The 17033-nt window shown below is 46.4% G+C and overlaps 1 protein-coding gene and 1 pseudogene across 4 annotated transcripts; both read right to left on the bottom strand.

Moving 5' to 3' along the window:
• Nucleotides 1-3091: 3091 nt before the first annotated feature.
• LOC123154036 (aspartic proteinase nepenthesin-1-like) lies at nucleotides 3092-4822 on the bottom strand (annotated as a pseudogene).
• A 7350-nt stretch (nucleotides 4823-12172) lies between these two features.
• Nucleotides 12173-16191, bottom strand: LOC123152050 (phosphoserine phosphatase, chloroplastic). Of its 4 annotated transcripts, none has more exons than XM_044571661.1 (8): nucleotides 16052-16191; nucleotides 15169-15405; nucleotides 14933-15065; nucleotides 14654-14761; nucleotides 13874-13967; nucleotides 13380-13529; nucleotides 13244-13297; nucleotides 12173-12598 (listed from the first exon to the last, which is right to left on the bottom strand). In XM_044571661.1, exons 2-8 carry the CDS (start codon nucleotides 15389-15391, stop codon nucleotides 12455-12457), a joined length of 906 nt encoding a protein of 301 aa, XP_044427596.1. In that variant the 5' UTR covers nucleotides 15392-15405; nucleotides 16052-16191; the 3' UTR covers nucleotides 12173-12454. The 4 variants fall into 4 exon arrangements, with proteins under 4 accessions (XP_044427596.1, XP_044427595.1, XP_044427593.1 ...); XM_044571660.1 differs by having other exon boundaries at nucleotides 15169-15402; XM_044571658.1 differs by lacking the exon at nucleotides 16052-16191 and adding an exon at nucleotides 15674-15987.
• Between the last annotated feature and the right edge of the window lie 842 nt (nucleotides 16192-17033).

Below are 17033 nucleotides of genomic sequence, written 5' to 3'. Positions count from 1 at the left end.
TTGGATCAGGAATAAAGTTTCCCCGAGTCATGGTCATCTAACTAGGGACATAGGTGAGGCTACTGGATCGTCTGGTCGTTGCTCTTATGAAGTGATGGACCCGGTTATGTCTTGATGCTATACATGTGGTCTTTGAAGGCGTCTTATGACGGGGTACACAATGATACTTCGTATCTTGGTCCTGTGGCTCCTTCTCCGACGTGTGATGTTCCTCCAGTTTACGCGTCATAGGGGAGCTTGTGAGGTTAGGTCCCCTGAACCCGTCTGACTGGATGGGTGGTCTTCTAGTCTTCTTCTCCGGGGCGACGGTTTATTTTTCAAATCACTATCACCGCCATCTTCTGGCTGGACCGACGACTTCCTAGCCGTTACGTCAACATTTTCCTGATAATGTTTGGAGGAGCAGAGATGACATCGAGCTTCGCTCATGGCGCGTCGTCCATGAGTGTAGGAGGAAAGATGGCATCGTTCCTCCAGTAATGACACGCATGTAATTTTTAATTTCTGTAAGGACGACCTTGTAAGGGTTGATCAACTTTAATATATGGCCGTTTGCACTTTTGCAAAACAAAAAGAAAAGAAAAGTTATGTACAAGCTTAAAGAAGAGCAACACCTCATACCAGGCACCGGCGGGAGCAATATCTTGAGACCGTGGCATATGAATACAGATGCCTCATAATAAAAAATAATTTGAAGCATATGTGTTAATTTTTTCTCCCCAATGCAAGCAATACTAGTGAACCTCATCAAAGAATAAAAAATGACTCTAATTACACATGCATCACTCCTCTCCATTTCAACTTTATGCATCGGACCATACTTTTTGTCTGTAAGCACCCGTCTTTTGAAGAGGATCCCGTTTCTCCATTCGAACCTATTTTTTTTGTTATCCGATCCTACATGACATGTAAGGCATCACACTGGGGCTACGCATTGGCCATGCCCTAAGAGCAACTCCAACGGGCCGACCCAAACGGACGGCGATTTCATCCGCCTTTTGTCCGTTTGGGTCGACCGTCCGCCCGGCGTCCGCCCTGTTTTTCACATGGGTCGGTAGCGCGCCCAACGCGCTGACCCATATGTGCAGGCGTGGCCGGCTGGCCGCCCAATTTTGCATTGCATTCAACATATTGTGAAATGAAAATTTAACAAACAAAATAGTACGTCGAAATAAATAGTATAGTTTACAGGCTAAATAGAAAAAATTCACATAGTTTTACAAATGAATAAAAGAAGATACATTTATTGGTTGCCAACATGAGTCCACATATACTCAATCAAATCATTTTGCAGTTGCAAGTGAGTTTCCCAATCACACATGTCTTCATGAAACTGAATGAACTGCTCAAATGTTGCCGCTACTCCATGCTCAGGCACAACATTCTCACCCTGAAACTGAAAGCCTTGATCGTACAGACGTTCCGGGCGCTCGTCTTCTACGATCATATTGTGCATGATCACGCAAGCAGTCATCACCTCTCATAGTTTCTGCGTGCTCCAAGTATTAGCAGGATACCGAACGATACCCCATCGAGATTGCAAAACACCAAAGGCACGCTCGACATCCTTTCTAGCACTCTCTTGCTCTTGGGCAAATCTTTTCCTTTTCTCTCCAACATGGTTGGGTATTGTCTTTACAATAGTGGTCCACTGAGGATAGATACCGTCACTCAAATAGTACCCTTTGAGTTGTGGCCGTTGACAGTAAAGTTCACCGGTGGGCTGTTGCCTTCGGCCTAGCAAACATCGGCGAGCGCTGAAGCACGTTATATCATTGTGTGATCCAGCCATGCCAAAGAAAAAAATGCCAGATCCAGAGATCTTGAGACGCAACGACCTCTAGTATGACAGTGCAAGCCCTGACATGTCCCTTATACTGCCCTTGCCAAGCAGAAGGGCAATTCTTCCACTCCCAGTGCATGCAGTCTATGATGTCAAGCATCCCCGGGAAGCCCCTGCTAGCATTCATCGCCAACAAACGGGCTGTATCTGCAGCTGTCGGCTCTCTCAAGAACTCAAGGTCAAACACAACAATCACAGCCTTGCAGAACTTATACAGGGACTCTAGGCATGTAGACTCGCTCATACGGACGTACTCGTCAATGAGATCATAGGGCACTCCGTATGCAAGCATTCGGATGGCGGCAGTGCATTTCTGATAAGAGGAGAAACCAATCTTGCCGACGGCATCCTCTTTGCACTCGAAGTAGTCATCATAGCCAACCACTCCCTCTTTAATACGGTTGAAAACATGCCTACTCATACGGAACCGGCGGCGGAATTTGTGATGTTTGAACAACGGGTTTGTTGTATCAAAGTAGTCCTTCCAGAGAAGGAAATGCCCGCTCTCTCAGTTACGATTCAACGCCGGAAGGTGACCTCGAATGGAGCCACGGAACAACGGCCGCTGGTTGTTGAGGTGGTGATTGACCAACACGGCAGCCAATATCACCTCTTCGTCGTCGGACGACGAATCGTCGGAGTCGCAAATGAAATTGTGGAAAAAGAACTCGTCGGCGGAGTCCATTTTTGTACCTTGGCAAACTGTCGAACAGCTTGCGGGCGTCGAAGAAGGAGACAGCCGGCGAGGGGAGACGCGGCACCCACAGACCAGCTAGCTGCCCTGCCGGCGTCCGACGAGCGTGCCGGTCGTATGTGGCGGGGGCGGCGAGGCGTCTTCTTGGTCGCGGACGGCTGTGCGGTGGGGGAAGCGACGGCGGGCGACTGGGGACAGGGACGGCGTTGCTGGGCGGATGTGGAGGCGGCGGCAGCTGGAAGAGTCGCCGCAAAAATGGGTGACGACATCGGTGACAGAGGAGGCGGGGGGAGGGGGGGTTGCTTGTTAGCCGGGAAGGAAGGCCAATGTGCCACAGACCAGCGGACCCGGGGACAGGAGTAAGCGACCGCGCGCGCGTCCGTCGCGTGTCCGCGCCGACACAAATCAGGCTAAAAAATGTGCCGGGAATGGGTCGCCCGCGGACGAATAACGGACGCGCGTCCGTTTGGATCGACGCGTTGGGCCGCCTTTTCTATCCGCGCCGACCCAAACGAACGGCCGCGGACAAAATGAATCGCCCCATTAAAGTTGCTCTAAGTGCCCAGCCTTAGCTTTGGAATTTTCCAAACTCTGTACAAGTAGTACAACCGAAGCGCCCGGCCTTCCATTGGAAAGGCTCATGCGTGTGCGCCGTCAGATCAGCTACATGGACGGCCCAGTTTACACGGCCGCACAAAACGTACTCTACCGCCGCCACGTCGGCGCGCTTCACCCGATCAGTGCTACGAGTTCTACTACTCCTCTGTACAATTTCACCATTACAGCGATGCTACGAGCTTGTCGCACTGCGCCGGCGCGAAGGACAGCAGGTCCCTGTGGAGGTCGTAGACGACGTGCGTGTTCTGCTGCTGGTAGTTGCCGATGACGGTCTGCTCCCCGGCCGCCGCGTCCAGCACCAGGCACATGACCCGCGCGCCGTGGTCCTCGAACACGTAGTTGCCGCGCGGCAGCTCCCAGTCGGCGCCGTCCAGGTGGAGCGTCAGCGACGGCACGGCCACGGCCCGCCGCCCCCGCCGCCCCCAGAACGGCGCCGTCGCCGGCAGCGCGAAGCAGAGGTCCAGCGCCGCGCCGGCCTCCGCGCCGATCACCGGCAGCCCGACCTGCGCCACGAACTCCGCCTTCACCGCCTCGTACACGTCCTCCGGCAGCGTCGTGATCGACGCGCCCGAGTCGATGATCGTCGACCTCAGCCGCCGCTCCGGCACCGGCAGCCGCTTCGAGCCGACGCTGATGCCCTTCAGCGAGAGGAAGTAGAGCGACGGCTGCGAGGGGTCCTTGAGCAGCGGGGTGGACTGGAAGGCGGCGCCGCTCCGGAGCTCGGCCGCCGCGCCGAGCGTCACCAGGCTGCTCTTGGACTCGAACATGGATGTGAAGCAGTAGGAGAAGCTGGTGACGCCGAGCTGCGACGGCAGCGACCACCGGCCCCGCCCGAAGCCGGCAATGCCGGTCTCGTTCGCCTGGAAGATGCCCTTGTTGAAGTGGCCGCAGCCGAACGTCAGCCGCCGCTCGGAGCGGCCGTCGGCATTGCCGAAGGTGAAGCGGTCGGCGGCGAGCTGGCCGACGGTGAGCGACTTGTCGCCGTAGTGGTAGACGTAGACGCAGCTCCGCTCGCCCCAGCTCCCTCCGCCGCCGCCGCACGACGTGAACGGGAGCGCGCGGCACAGCGGCGCGTCGCAGGGGAGCGCGGCGTAGGTGGAGGACCGGGCGGGGTCCAGGAGCGGCACCCCCTGATCGAAGCAGTCGAGGCAGGGCGCGCACTGCGTCCAGACGAGGTCGCTGCCGGTGTCGAGCGTGAGCGCCACGGGCCGCGGCGGCGTGCCCACGGACAGGTGCACCAGGTACTCGTTCGTCACGATGCTGCCGCCGGCGCCGGCGCCGAGGCCGGCGCGCACCGGCCGGTCCGCCCCCGCCTCCGTCTCCCGCGACGACAGCAGCCGCCGCCGGCGCGCCCTGGACCGGTGCGCCATCCGGCGCACGAGCTCGGGCCTCGCGAGCCCGAGGCCGGCGTCGGCGTGCGTAAGCAGCGCCGCGATCCCGGCGCCCGGAGCGGACGCGGCGAACGCCGGCAGCGCGAGCAGGACCAGCAGCGTGGCCACAAGCTGCCGCTTCATGGCTGGTAGGTGGCTGAAGGCAGTGACAAAGATCGCCGGGAGCTAGTCGCGGGATTACGCTGCTTATTTATGTTCCATTTAGCAAGCTGCGTAGTCGTGATTGGATTAGTCATTGGATAATTCAGGGGAGCAGTAGTTGGGTGATGTGCCACTGCCTACTGGATGGCTACTTCTCGGCGGAAGCCAGTAACAGCAATCTTAAAATAAGATTGCTTGATAACCAAAAAATCAACAGCACTTTTGTTGCTCTTGCACTTGTCAGGGATCGATCCATGCCCTCGTTTGTGTGGTGGTTTGCATAGGTGCAACTGAATTCATGTTTTTGATGACTCACAAGTTCCATGTTTTGGTGACATTTGTACGAAAGGTGTAATAATTTGGCTCTGTACATCTCACGATGCTAAGACGGAGGGGGACATCTCTTACCTTTATGGAGTAGTATATTTTTGTCCTACTTCATGTGCACATGTTTTTTTTGGTAAAAATTCTAAAAATGCAGAAATTCGTAGAAAAACAGTTCAAAAGTTTTCTACACTACATTTCAGAAGTTTTTTTATCCGGTTGAATTTCATAGAAAAACATTTCTTTTTTGCTTGTTGCGACCAAACAAAATTTATTTCAAATGAATCATGTAATATTTGAGTGATATGAGACCAATGTCTTGAATGGGTTCTAAATGTTTTAAAGGGTATAAAGTAAAATTCATTGTACAAATATTTCATAAATGTGAGTATGTGACGGATATATGTACGGCTGACCACACATTGGACTTAGAAATATTGTTGTATTGCAGTAGAGTACTCGAAAGACATGTGTATACGATGCAAATAGTGTTAGATCGAGTTGAGTTGAGTGCTTGTATTTTTGGCCTCTTAAACGAGGAGGTGACACACATGTTGTAATCGCACGCGGGAGGATAATTTGATTAGCAAAGGGCCATATTAAGGCATCTCCAATGCTGACCCATAAATTTACTCTAGCATCCGTTCGCGGACAGGGAGACCAGTCGACGGATACGGATGCAGGAGGCGGCCATCCAACGCTGCCCGTATATATTTCAACCAATGTTTGATCTGAATTTAGAAAAAAAATGTTGTGTGAACTAACCATTCGAAACTCTTGCAAACACGACGGATTTCATCGAAGTTCGGATAGAAAATACTACAAATCATCCATACATAGCATGCAAGTAAGTCTAGTACAATAATATTTCAAATTCAATGATATTAACCGGATGTTCAATTAGTTTTTCATGAACGGATCATGTCGTCCCACACATACCGCCCCTTCAATTTCATCCAACAATGTATGTACCTAAATGACCGTCCTTCTATCCTATAGTACATTATGACAACACGTACGGGTTACACACTATGTAGAGCACATCAAATGAGTGAATGAATCAATTAACAAGTTGAGAAAGAAGAAATAAAACTTACGATCTCTTTGGATGCCGTGCACGATACCGCGCCACATAACTTGGCGACGCTGGTCGACGACGTACCATCGAAACAATAACGACCTCACATTGCAATCATGGATGATGTGCATGTCGTAGGGCACAATGTGCTTTCGCGCGTGGAACGCATGCACGCGCTGCCAGAACGACCCCCCTCTGCTCCTGCCTACGAAATCCACAGATACGGCCAACCACACATCACACAACAACTCATTCTCCGTGGTTGAGTAAGCCGCCATCCTTTGTACTCTAAAAAAATGACATGCCGTTCGAAAATAAGCTTAACGGCATTTGAGCGAACACCTATCGGGCGTGGTGGTCGCCATGGACGAATTTGACCCCCGGGGCGGGGGGGGGGGGGGGGGGGGAGTGTACCTGGCTACGGACGGGACCTGGGTGGACTACGCTAAGGCAAGCAGACGCGTTGGTGCTGGTTGCAGAGAGGTACCGCGGCGGTTTCGGAGGAGAAGGGTGCAAATGCAAAGTAAGGGGAAAAAGGAGCGGATTAAAAGAAAATGGGACCGGAAGGGGAAATTAGTGAACCGGGGTGTCGAGCCCTACATGGCTGTTGTCCAGACTCCAACAAAAATACGTCTGAACCGCTCGGCGGCCGATGTAGCCCTGCGTTGGATGGCACAACACGTCCGGACCATACAGTTCGTACGTATAAGGGTGATCTGAGGGTCAGCATTGAAGATGCCCTTAAAGATCATGTACCCAAAAGATGTCTCTATGGTTAGCATATTTTAACAGTATAGGCGCCAAAGGTTCAGAGAAGGGTTCTCAAAGATGTAGCTAGCCTGTGTAATGAACCATTAACAAATATCGGTGTCCTTGTGCTGTGATTGCTTATCCTAAAAATCTCCTTCTGATCCTAAAAAAAAAATATCTCCTCGGATCTATCTTTCGATCATAATAGTGTTTCTTTTCTTTCATTTTACTACATATTTTTTGAAATGATCTTTTTACATATTATTTTTCTTTGTGAGGAACCTTTTTACATATTTACATTTGAAAATTCCGTCTCTGTCTCAACATCATACACGCTGAAATGGAGCACATGAATTTGGCTGTCAAACATAGGTCGGTGCACGGACTGGAACAGCATGTATAGTTTGACCTTGACGCCTCGTCGGCTACCTATGCATGTGGCTGGGCTGGATGAACGCGTGAGAAATCGAAGTATAGCAACGTGATGGTGAGTGAGAGCGTAAGAATTTTGCGTTTACTGCATCTGTGGACATCGACTTGTGATTAAACCAGTCGACATGTTATGTTCTTCCGTAGGTGATGAGTAACATATCTCTTCTCTCCTACTTAGGCCTGTTTGTTTCAGCCTTTGCTTCTGCTTTTGCAGCTTTTTCACTTTATCCAAAAAATCATAAAACCTTCTAAATAGGTCCTTTTGGAGCTTTTATGATTTTTGACGAGTCAATATAACAATATTTGGCTTCCGAAACCATAAAAACTTCAAAAGCATCTGTTTAGAAGCTTTTATGGCTTTTTGGTCAAAGTGAAAAAGCTGCAAAATCAGAAGCAAAAACCCAAACAAATAGGGCCTAAAAAGCGTGGAAGCCTAACGTTCCGTCGTTTGCTCGTTCTTCATCCAATCTTATGTAGGGCTCCATTCTCTTTTCATTTTGATTTTCCTCTTATTTCTTAATAAGTCAATACACTTTTACTAAATAAAATTCTAGTTTTTACACAATCATACTAATATGGACAAATAAATCATGTGCTAAGTTAATAAAATATTTATGCTCTCATTGTAACGTACATGCAGTTATCCAGTCTATTTTTAAAAAGTATAAGGTTGTGTGGTCGATCGGCTCGTCCTTGGTCCAACTTAAGTACATCCTTCCTGCCTTTTCCCTCCCTCTCTTCTTTCTATTTTTCCTCCCATCTTTGTTTATTTTAGCATTTTTAGAAAACCGCATTAAATGCACATTATTCATTAACTTACCAAATAAAGCTATTTTGTCTTTGGTAAGGCAATAAATGTTTACCTAATAAAATCCTTCTTTTTTTACGCAATCACACACACATCCTATAAATCACAGATTAATTAACCTGGAAGATTATTTATGCCCTGTTGCAATACACGATCAATTATCTACTCCCTCTATTCCGATTTACTCGTCGTGGTTTTAGTTCAAGATTTACTCGTCGTGGTTTTAGTTCAAATTTGAACTCAAACCACGACGAGTAAATCGGAACGGAGGAAGTAGTAACTAATGGTGCGCTAAGTGCGGTATAGTAGTAACCCGCACGAGAGTATGAAGGTAACTTAGATGATTAGATTCCTTATGGTGAAAGCAGCCTATTTAGATTTAGGACCTAGACTAGGCACATGTGTTTGCATATCTTTTGAATTTATTTCAGCCTTTCCGGTGCGAAAAAAAGAAGAAAAAAATAGCACCGGAAAGGCACATGTGTTTGTGCAATAGTATGGCATGCCCGTCGACTAGATGGTGCTTGCGACGACTTCATCAGTCTCAAGACCCGCTGATTCAGTCTTTCAAAAGTGCGCGTATGGTAGGATGTGAGCGTGAAGACTTCATTTTGTTAACCGATCAACCTTTTAGCCCCGTCAATCTTGACATGACATGACCCGCAAAAAAGCGTCTTGACATACCAGTACTTTTGTTGCAATAAGATTTCCAGTAACACGTAGTTTTCATCAACTACCAGGGGGCGGAAGCGTCCTAATCCGCACCGGAAACCGCAGAGTCAAACAACGGTGGTTAGCTCCAGAACAAAGAAGCCAAAAGCGTGCAGCGGCTACATATATTCTCAATTGGTAGCTAACCGTAGGCGATCTGTTGCTTTGGCCTCTTATAAATCGGGACGAGACGTCATACCGATCGATAAAAGGCTAATTATTTCTCCGCGAAGAAACCTTTACCCGTCCCTTTTTAGGGTCATCGCCGTCGCGGATCAGGGCTATCTTTCTTGGTCTGTTCGTTTCGGCCAAGTTGTCTCTGTCGCCCGCTTGGATCTTAGTAGCAAGCAATCAAGCACGGTGGGGTTGCATTTGTGGCGTTGCTTTGAGTGATTAGCACTCAAGGCGCCGTAGAGCGATCTTGGACAGTGTTGGCGACGTATGTGTAGCAGCCGAGCATGGCATGGCCCGGGCTGAGAAACGGACGATTTCCTTCCTTCCTTCCTATCCATCGCGGGCTGGCGTGCACCGACCGAATATGCGCGCATGCTTAAGATCGCTAGTAGAAAGATACACGGAGGAAGGCTGAAATAGCATGATTAGCAAGTACTATCTAGGACTGATGATAGCGTACACCTCCAAAAATCTTGCTAAGTTTGACTGGCTACAGCTGGATACAACATTTGCTACTAATATTGTCGTGGTTTCTCACTGTTAGTCTTACGAGGTCAAGGCCAAATACACGAGTGTCTGGAAATGGTGCAATCTTTTCTGTTTTTTTAGCATGAGTTTACACTTCCAAGGAATGTTTTGCTAATAAAGGTGGAAGCGTCCGCCTTGCTATGGCCGATTTGCCTATTTAGAAATAATACGTTTAATCTTTTCATGAAACTCTTGTTTTTAATGGTAAAATCTCTTCTTCATGTAGATAATCTGCCGTTGTACGCATTGGCTTCATATGCGGTCTATGCTACACCGAGCGGAGTACAAGTCGTTGTTCCTGATTGCGTGTATGCGGTTGGAGTGAGTGATCAGACATATTTTTACCCAACAAGGGTGACAACATAATCTTCGCTTGGGTCACACCCTCCTTCGACATGTGCATAGTTTCGGTTTCATATGATTTTGTTGTTGTCACTGTGCCACTCCTTTTACTTTGTCAGACTCTGTTTTAATGGCGTGCATTCTAGCTATGTAGAGACCGATTGTCATATTACGCTTTGTATTCACTTGATGCCACATTAGAAATGGATAAAAGCATCATTTATCAAAAGAAAAGGAAATGGTTTTGCAAAGACAAATATTGGGATCTCGAGCTTCCAAGCGCTGTAACCGACTCCTGTTAGGAAGAAGGGCCCAACCACTGCCACTAGCGACGTACGGCATGTCACGCCAGGCTCTGGCGGCAGCTAGTAGCATCTAGCGGCATTCACAATGACTAAACGTGTCACCGCCGAGCAGGACAAGATGGGTGGATGGGTCAAGCACTGCAGAATAGGCGCTTGCTTGCGTGGCGGCGATGCGTTTTTCAGTAGTTAACTGTGGATGATTCGCTCGTGTGTGCTCAGCAGTCCAAAGAAATGGGTGTGCAGAAATGAGCCTCGAGCTCGATGGCGTACCGAACTATGGATGGATCGCTGGACTGCGCAGGTCCGTCTTTCTTATTTCCTCACGACTCGCTGGATGTCATAGCAGTTGTTGCTTTGTGCTCTGACACAAAAGCAGGGCCGGAGCAAAATGGGAAGAAGAAGGAGGAGTGAATTCCAGTATTTTATGTAGGGTGTAGGGTGTACCCGGCACGTCCACGCCCGGCGTGCGTATTGGCCGGACAGTCGCCGTAGCGTGAGTGTTGACCTCCCACTCCAAACACGACGGAAAGGTTAACTTATTAACCAGCAGCGCAAGTCTCCATGCAGATGTGGTTGTGCAGTACCGAACGCACGCTCTCGATCGTTTGGACGGGTTCGGTTTGGACGTTGGGGATTCCGCCGGTGAAAGTGAAGAGAGATTTTAAGCCATTTTGCTTTGCTATTGGTGGCCTACCGCCCACTCGATTTTGGGTAGTTTCGTGGAAATTGTTTCGCCTAATAACTACTCCCTCCGTTTCTAAATACTTGTCTTTCTAGTCATTTCAATAAGTGACTACATACGGAGTAAAATGAGTGAATCTACACTTTAAAATATGTCTACATACATTCGTATGTAGTAGTCATTTGAAATGTTTAGAAAGACAAATATTTAGGAACGGAGGGAGTAGTTATAAAGACTTGACTGTCACGTCCGTGGTGGGCACGACCAGCGCGCCAGGCAAGAAGGGAAATCCTGTTTCGCGCTCAAGGCGTCAAACATAGCGCGCGGCTATACCCCGCTTGGCAACCCCTAGTGGGCCGGCCTAGCAACAGGTTTCTTCATTTCTCCACCCAGTTTTGCTTTTATCTATTCAAAAAATAATCTGAAATGCATATATTTCACAAAAAAATACTTAATTTCTGAAATATATGTTTGTACAGTGTTAAAAATAATAATGCTGATAGCATTAAAAATGTTTGCAACAAAAACAAACTTCACGTGTTTCCAAATAAAATGTACTTGTCATTAAAATAATATTGGAAAAAAGTGAGCCATGTATTTTAAAAATATATTAAACATGTATAAAAAATGTTCCTAATATATACAAAAATGTATAACGTACATGAAAAAAGTAGTCAATTTTTTATTTGGATAAAATATACTACCTCCATTCCATAATGTAGTGCACACACGCTTTTTGAGATTTAAATTTGACCATAAATTAGACCAATAACACATAAATTAATTTACTGAAAAATCATACCATTGAAAACTTCATTTGAATACGGATTTAAATTATACTACCATTGAAAACTTCATTTGAATTTAAATTATACCATCTCCTATGGCCATATCGGTTGCAAAGGGTAGGCACTTCAAGGGGGAGCATGGTGGATAGCAACGACATCGATACTAATCATTGGGAGGTAGTCCAAGTACAACAATGCCAACATCAATGTAGGAAGCGGAGAGGTTGTGTTGAACTGACCAGCACTAGGGCGCCGTTTCACCTAGTGCAGGGGATGGATAATTAGAGAGGGGCGTTGTGCCGGTGTTGTGCAAGTCACAGGTGAATCGGAGAAAGGGAGGCACACGGGGGATGAAGGTGGGGTGGCCCGTCTCACTTGGGCCTTGAACATTGCTGATGACATGCATACCTATTGTACACAGTGGATGTTTTAACACTATTTTTTCGTTGCCTTCTCCCATTTGAAGCCCATTTTGAGTTACTATTGATGTTTGGTTTTGACTAGCACACATGTTACTGAGTGTATAAATTATAATCCAAGTTGTCGATGGTGCTATAGGTACATCAACCAGGTTTAAATAATTCCAATATCAAATACATAACCATAAAATTTCAATATTGATACATAACCATCAGGTTTCCGTATCAGATACATAACCACCAACCCCGCAAAGAAAAAAGAATACATAACTACCAGGTTTCAGAAATGAAACCATTAAATTTGAGCTCCAACTCAAGCACCATCTCATCAAAGGAATGATGGAAATGAGGAAATAAAGTAATGCAGCTAAATGCAAGCTTGAGAACATACGATCTTTCACGGTGTGAACACCGTAAGATTCAGAATCACTGTGAGGTATTTAACTGCGGCAATTCAGAAATTAGCTCTTGAAATTCAAAGACGGTCCAGTCAGCTTTGGCTGCAACTGCTTCTCTCATCTGGACACCGGCGTAACAGATGAACAAGTCTGCTCCACCAGGTTGCCAAGCCTGCAAGGACACATGTATATAAATTAAGCTGCACATATTTTTGTCCATTCCTCATAGAGATAGCTCCTTCAACGCAATAAAAATTAATAACACTAAGAATCGGTTAAATAGCTGCGTACACATCATTCATAAAAATATCATATGTTGGCCTTTGACGAGAATTAAATGCCATGTATCAACATTTAACATGTCGTTAGGAAGTCACAGCAGTTTTATCCCCCGCACCCCCTACTCCTAAGTACTACCTCCGTCTCAAAATATAAGATGTTTCTGTAGGCTAAACGTCTTACATTTTGAGACGGTGGTAGTAGTAAGTGATGTCATTGTCTCACAAGATTTAGGATCTGTAAAAAGATGGACTAGTGCAGTCTGCACTTATAACCCTTCTTGCCACCTCATTTTATTGAAGAAATTCACTATCTTGTTATTTACATCTCTAGTCACATAAAGAAGAGAACAACATGCAGCAACCTGATGTGAGATGAAAAACACAAACAGCGAGAAAGGAGTTGCAAATAAACAAATCAAGCTACATCAACTGGCCAATTCCACATCTTTCCCCCATCAGATAAATGAATCGTGTCAATACATGCTGTTTACAAAAAGAAACATATTTATTTTCAAAGGAATTATCCAGAGATGTACCTCAAGATCAGTTGCACCATCTCCAATCATAACCAGCGTCTTGTAACCACGATCCTGAACACATGGAACAAGGTCACTTATGGGGCTAGAAATTAAGAACATAAATGCAACATCGGAAGTTACAGTTACACTAAACCTGTCTTATTTGTTGCACTGCTACTGCTTTACCCCCACTTCGAGAAGTGGGTTCTGTGGTATCAAATCCAGCATACTCTCCGGATGTACCAAATAGCAGTCTGTTCGCTATGATGTTTTCAGTAGGAATGCCAAGCTCAAATGCCACAGGCTGGAAGCAAGACAAATAGAAAACTAAGGGCTGCTTTACACATGCATGTGAAAATTCAGTTGCAAAACTATATTTACAATTTTCTCAAGAGAAGAAAAAAGGAATTATAGTTTTTAGATCGGGAGAAGAAACATATCCTTGTTTAATGTTCCAACAAATAATATAGATGGGAATTTTAGCATTAATGTCTGTATTCAAACTATAGATATGTTAAAAGTAAAGCTTGGTGTGACATCCAAATATAACAATTATCAAAGTTTGAAGATTTTTTAAGGACAGGCAAATTTGACCATGTTCTGATATTCCAAAAGTACCAATAGTGCAGCCAATTAGTGAAGATATACCTCAATCATTTGTCTGAAACCTCCTGACACAAGGAACACTTCAGTATTATTAGCTATTAACGTTTTAATCAAATCAGCGATTCCAGGAGAAATCCTGCAGATACAAACATATTGCTTTTGATAAACATGTGGATGAACCAAGAAAATGAACAATGTGTGTACATAACATGAAAATTACATCTGTTTTAGTGCTGAATAAATGACTAACGAATACCATATTAGTAGCATTATTCTGTAGTCAGAGATATTAGGAAATCTCTTATTAAGACACACAGCGAATAAGTCGGAAGGGTTATGTTGTGGTTGCAGGGCACGCAACGGCCTAACGGTGGAGACTCAAGTGGTATAAGCAGGTACTCCCTCCGCCCCGTAATATAAGAGCGTTGTTGACACTAGTGTAGCGTTTTTGACACTAGTGTAGTGTCAAAAACACTCTTATATTATGGGACAGAGGGAGTAGTATTTTGTATCTCATTTAGTGGTATTAAAAAGAACTTAGACTTATTATCCTGAAATGTTGTTTTTCTCGTGGTACCAGACCAATTTTGCATATAGGTCTAGCTAATATTTTTCATATTGCCGTACAAAGAGAAGCCGAGTGAAATCAGCTAGGAATTCCTAAGATCGTTCTGTTATGTTCAGTGGCACATATCTTATCATTCCAAATTAAGACTAACAAAGCTGTGGAATCTCAAAAGATCCATCTAAGAAGCAAATACGGCAGCTAAATAGTGATTAACTTCTTGAATCAACTTGAAGTTGGGACTTGGATAAGGTTACCTGGGTGGCCTCTTCTCCAAACAGTCCTGAACTTGGGACAGAGATGGCTTGATTAACGAAATCCGGGCAGCAAGAGCCTCTTCAAATGGAACGGTCCCTGTCATTGCCCTGAGAACATTAGACCAAGATTAGTTCTTCCAAAGATATTACTCCGTCCAATCCAAAATAAGCGTCGCAGTTTTGAACTGGGGTAGTATATGACTGAAAACTGCGAAAATTATTATGATCGGAGGTAGTATATGCTAAGCACTAACATACTATGGAAAATGTGACATTTACTTTGTCGTCCACTCAGCTACTGCCTGCCCAGCCCCACAGAAATCAGCAAGCTCATCAATACCCTCATCCAAGCATACAGTGCTATCCACATCGAAGCACACCGCATCGGCACTGCGCCATGTCTCAAGAACCTCTGGGCATAAGCAGGAAAATCATCACATAAGCTAACCTAGATGCTTCTTGGGAGACGCACGTCACTTAACTAATTAGAGGAATTCTGAGTAAATACCACTAACCTTTTGAAGGCTGGCGGTTGGCTAAACAAGAAGAGGAAGGGTGCTTGGAGACCTTCATTGGTGCTGCCACCACGGCACGAGCTTGAGAGAGTTTGGCACAAGGGAAGAGTGGGTTTGCAGCTCTTATCGCTAACTGTGAAGTCTGTGCTGATCGAACTGAAGATAATGGAGAAACCGACAGAGTATGCCGTGCGCTGGTGCGTGCACTGATTGAACTGGCCATACCATGCACACCTGCTTACAAATCAGAAGGAAACACCATTAGGCCAAAAACACAACCACCAAGATCATGTTACTCCAGCCAGCTCCAAGAGAAGGCAACATTTACTGCAGCGCGACTGGCACAAGGAAAAAGCCCCTGCCCCTAGGCCTGCTCGAACTCGTTGATGCAAAGCATCAAACAGCTCATGGGCATGCGCCCGGCGGTGCAAAGAGCGGCAAACACCGACGCCGGGCTAAAATTAAGCTCCAAGCAAGTGGAGGCAGAGCAGGAAGAAACTCGTACGCACGGCCGGCGACAGCATTGCGGCGTGGCCTATGATGTCTTGTCTGCCGAGACCCGATTGCTGACTGACCGACTGCCACCGGGGCCGACGTCCGCGCCCTCCTCACGCTGAGCCGCGCGCCTCGCCCTGCTCGCTGCGGGCCGCGACGGTGTCGGAGGGACGGCGCGGCGCATCACCTCCGACGGCGGCAGTACAGGCCAGAGCAGGGGTGGTTCCACGGCGGCCCGCCCTGCCCTGCTTGTATGGTGGGTCCGCTTGCCGCTGGCCAACGGCCATGGCGGATAGAGAATCTAGGAGAGGGCGGCATGGCTGAAATCTAGTACTAGCAAGGAACCAAAAAAAAAAAAGAAAGATCGGATCGTGATCCGGGAACTCACACTTGCAGAACAGGAGAATATTCTTCGTCCGGTCGAATGGCGCGCCCAGGCGATACGAAGGATTTGCAGAACGAAGGTTGGTGACGGGCGGAGTGGCGTTCCTCCACCTACCACGTACCTGAACTATGTTGCCATCCTCCGATGACAAGTGGGCCTACTGATTGGCTCTTGTTACCATCCACGAATGTAGGAAAATACAACTATTGCCCGTCCAATATCGGAAAATACCTGATAAAAAGTTTCTGGGAATTTTTAGTAATACAGAACAAAGTCAACAATCTTCGAAACTATTTTACGAACAAACTTGACTTACTGGCGTACTCAGTATTAAAATTTCGACAAAGAAAAACTCAAGTAAAAAATCTAAGCGAAAAAACAAAATTTCTAGGAAAATATATTGTGAATACGTAACTCTAATGTAGTGCCGATTTTTTTCCGCCAACAATACCACGAAAGTCGTTTCTTCCCAAAAAGTTATACCCGAGTCTAACACTTGAGCAAGTTTGTTGTAAAAAAAATCTTGAATTTTCGACATTGTTGCAATTACTATTTTTCACTACTTTGACTCTTTCAAAACACTTTCGCACAAAATGAACTTCACACAAAACTATTTCACGATCTGACCCTTTTGATAATACCACAAGCCATGACGTTTCTTCTCTATTTGGAAACGCCGGACTAACCACCGTTGCTCCCCTTCATAAATAAAATGGCAATATGAACAAGCTAGTTGAAACGCCAACACCCTTGGCGTTCCATGCTTGGGCAGCAATGCCAACCACCCTTGGCGTTTCCAGCAACGCGATATACTTGGACGTTTCTGCCTTGCCACGTAGCGTCTCGACCAGGCCAGCAACGTTGGCTACCTCGGCGTTTCTAAATAGAGAAGAAACGTCACGGCTTGTGGCGTTACCAAAAGGGTCAGAACATGAAATAGTTTTATGTGAAAGTTTTCTAAAAGAGTCAAAATAGTGAAAAGAGC

This window comes from Triticum aestivum, chromosome 7A, assembly GCF_018294505.1.
Source record: "Triticum aestivum cultivar Chinese Spring chromosome 7A, IWGSC CS RefSeq v2.1, whole genome shotgun sequence".
Taxonomy (NCBI): Eukaryota; Viridiplantae; Streptophyta; class Magnoliopsida; order Poales; family Poaceae; genus Triticum; species Triticum aestivum.
This window is presented reverse-complemented; position numbering and strand designations above follow the sequence as displayed.

What these genes read in the sequence shown, in the direction of transcription:
- LOC123152050 (XM_044571658.1), bottom strand. An exon ending in GTAGCTGAGTGGACGACAAA is followed by an intron (nt 14,762 to 14,932) that starts GTAAATGTCACA and finishes TAATGTTCTCAG; the next exon opens with GGCAATGACAGGGACCGTTC. An exon ending in TTGGAGAAGAGGCCACCCAG is followed by an intron (nt 13,968 to 14,653) that starts GTAACCTTATCC and finishes TTGTATCTGCAG; the next exon opens with GATTTCTCCTGGAATCGCTG.